The sequence below is a fragment of the Palaemon carinicauda genome, chromosome 13, assembly GCF_036898095.1.
Source record: "Palaemon carinicauda isolate YSFRI2023 chromosome 13, ASM3689809v2, whole genome shotgun sequence".
Lineage (NCBI taxonomy): Eukaryota > Metazoa > Arthropoda > Malacostraca > Decapoda > Palaemonidae > Palaemon > Palaemon carinicauda.
Genome location: NC_090737.1, coordinates 89,603,960 through 89,607,320, shown reverse-complemented (window position 1 = coordinate 89,607,320; position 3,361 = coordinate 89,603,960). Strand labels below are relative to the sequence as shown.

The 3,361-nt window shown below is 37.8% G+C and overlaps 1 protein-coding gene across 1 annotated transcript; it reads left to right on the top strand.

The window, feature by feature from the left end:
• The first annotated feature begins 1,778 nt into the window (after positions 1-1,778).
• LOC137651700 (uncharacterized) lies at positions 1,779-2,741 on the top strand. The gene has a single exon (XM_068384918.1). It carries the CDS (start codon positions 1,779-1,781, stop codon positions 2,739-2,741), a length of 963 nt encoding a protein of 320 aa, XP_068241019.1.
• Positions 2,742-3,361: the final 620 nt, after the last annotated feature.

The following is a 3,361-nucleotide window of genomic DNA, read 5'->3' as shown; positions in this document are numbered from 1 at the left end:
AAGAAAATATCTCCTTTTTTAATAAAAGCTATGGCTGTTATTACCTGGACTATTGTCGGTGGTGGACCTTATACACTTTGGAAATAAGGTCCCTTTTTCCGTGGTGCTGAGGTCAGGTCTTTCTTGTTGAATGAAAAGAGCTTCCATTATCCTGAGACGTTTGCAGTGAGGGCATGGTCGATGATGGTGACATTTTTCACTATACGCTCCCTTGTTATCTCAAAATTATGTTTTTAGAGGCAATACATTTATATTACACCCTATTGTACGGGGTAAGCCAATCTCTTAGATAGACCCACCGTCGTCATTACTATGTTGTTGGCAGGACATTCCTGGACAGGGCATTTATATCGGTACTCTAAGTTGGTCTCCTTCAAATCATCTTGCATGGCAGGGGCAGGGTTGTTTTTCATTATCAGGTCTCATATTTTTGTCGATTGGTAATAATTTGTGAGGTTGATTTCGGTAGCCTGTGCTGTGGTTAAAACGTTGTTATATATATATATATATATATATATATATATATATATATATATATATATATATATATATATATATATATATATATATATATATATATATATATATATATATATATTTGATAGTCTTTTCTTCTTCTTTGTAGTTTGAGCTCACAAGGCCTTTATAGTAAGATTCATTTTGGCTGGCTTGTTGGTATAATTAGGGCCTTAATCCTGGTACCATTTTCGATTTCTTTCTTGATCTGCCGACTACTGTCCTTATTCGTGAAACAATTATTGACTAGAATTTTAGTAGTTCTGTCGAGTTCCTCATGGGTGCCTCTCCACAAAGAACAGTGAGAAATAGCTTCCAAAATAAAAGCCTTAATGGTGGCAGTTTTATACCGATTTGGGCACTCGCTGTCATCATTCAGACATAGGCCAAGATTTGTTGGTTTCTCGTACACGGAGGTATTAAAGCTATTATTGTTTGTCTCTACAATGACATCAAGGAAGGGGACACGTCCTTGGAGACTGTGCTTGAAGGTGAACCTAAGCAAGCAACATTCCTCGAAAAAGCATCATAGTTCTTCTATGCACTCAACATTGACCGTTTTTTACGAAAATATCGTCAATGTAGCGCATATGGAGGTTTGGTTTCCTGATTTTTTAAAAACTCTCCTCTCGATTACTCCTAAATATTTATATAAAAATTAGCAAAGCGGACGCCTAAAGGGGACCCAATAGCGATGCCATCCTTCTGATATATATATATATATATATATATATATATATATATATATATATATATATATATATATATATATATATATATATATATATATATTCCCATTTATATGGGACTTATGGTTACGTGAAACCAATAAATCTTGGAATATGTCCTAATGGAGACAGCGAGTGTCCTTGTCGGTACAAAACTGCCACCATTAAGGCTTTTATCTGAAGAGCCATGTTTCACTGTTCTTCGTGGAGAGGCATTCATGAGGAACTCGGCAGAAAGAATAAAATTCTAATGAATACTTCGGGAGTAGACCTACTTTTCCAGCAGGTTTTATTGAAAGTGATTGCTGCCTCAGTGGCGTTAATTTTATAATGAAATTTTATTGTTCTTATTATCTTTTTCTCTTCATTGCTACAGTCCGCCAGTAACTGGGAAAGGGACATATTATCATTAGGAAGGTGATGATGACTATTTCATTCATAATTCATCTTATATAGATCACAACACACTATGGAGGCAAACTTAGGATCCCAGAAAAGAGGAAAGAATACATAAATTTCAGGAATTACATTCCTATGTCTGCTCAAGAAGAAATACTATGCTTAGGCCTGAATTGCCACTACATAACCAAACCAAGACCGACTGGCAAGCGAATGGAAATCGTGCTCCTCCTTGACACCGTCCAAGAAAATGAATGTAAGGGTGCCCGACGGACAACTGATGCCCTCCAACCCCTACTCTTGGGTGAAGCCCTGACTGACCGTGGCCAATACTGGAGCAGGATTATCAGGAAGGAAATGGGAGATGCTGCCAAGGCTCTTAGAATGCAAAAAGGCTTCACTGTACACCGTGCAGATAAAATTGCCGCCTTCATTCTCATAAATACTAAGGAGTACCATGAAAAACTAGAACGGATTTTGGCTGATACCACAAAATTTGAAAGCTCATCCCAAAACCCCACAGAAGATATAAAGAGTAAAGCAAACAGGATTATACAAACCATCAATGCTGCCACCAACGCCGTCCATATGTCACATATTTCAAGTAATTCTGTGCGGGGCTACTTATACAGCGATATAAAAACAATCATGCAAGGGAACCCTATCCAGCTTATTATCAGCCAGTGCCCTACCCCTACATACCATCTTGCAAAGAGACTGAACGCCCTACTCACACCCTGTATCCTCAATAAATATTGTTTGAGATCATCAGCAGAATTCCTGAAAAAAACTGCCTTCATAGATGTCGAGTCCCTATTTACTAACGTTCCCGTGAGTGAAAAAAAAGACTTCATAATGGACCGAGTTTATAGGGATAAAACTACACACACTCTCAACGTCCCCGAGGCCTCTCTCCGTGCAGTATTAGCAATATGCACCAAGAAAGCCCCTTTTACTACACCTAACGGTCATATGTATATTCAGAAAGATGGCATCGCTATGGGGTCCCCTTTAGGCATCCTCTTTGCTAATTTTTATATGGGAATAGAAGAGGAAAGAGTTTTTTTAAAAAAATCAGTAAACCACACCTCTATGTAGGCTACATTGACAATACTTCCATAAAAACAGCCAATGAGGAGTGAATAGAAGAACTGCAACGCATTTTCGAGGAATGCAGCTCATTTATGTTCACCCTCGAGAACAGCCTCCAAGGATGTCTCCCCTTCCTTGATGTCTTTTAGAGACTGATAATAATAGCTTTAATACCTCTATGTACGTGAAACCAACAAATCTTGGCCTATATCTTAATGGTGACAGCGAGTGCTCTAGTCGGTACAAAACTACCACCATTAAGGTTTTCGTTCGGAGAGCCATTCTTAACTGTTCTTCGTGGAGAGGCACCCATGAGGAACTCGAGAGAACTAGAAAAATTCTAGTGAATAATGGCTTCACAAATAAGGACATTAATCAGCAGGTCAAGAAAGAAATCGAAAAATGGTACCAGGATAACGGCCCTAATAATATCAATACGCCAGCCAAAATAAATATATAATATAAAAACCTTAAGAGCTCAGACTACAAAGAAGGAAAGACGATGAAAAATATAATAAAAAAAAAAAATAAACGTTTTTGCTACAGCAGAGGATACCGAAATCATCCTCATAATTTATTACCAATCAGCAAAAATATGAGACCTGATAATGAGAAACAACCCTGCA

Coding starts and splice junctions, on each gene's coding strand:
- LOC137651700 (XM_068384918.1), top strand. CDS start 1,779: ATGTCTGCTCAAGAAGAAATACTATGCTTAGGCCTGAATTGCCACTAC.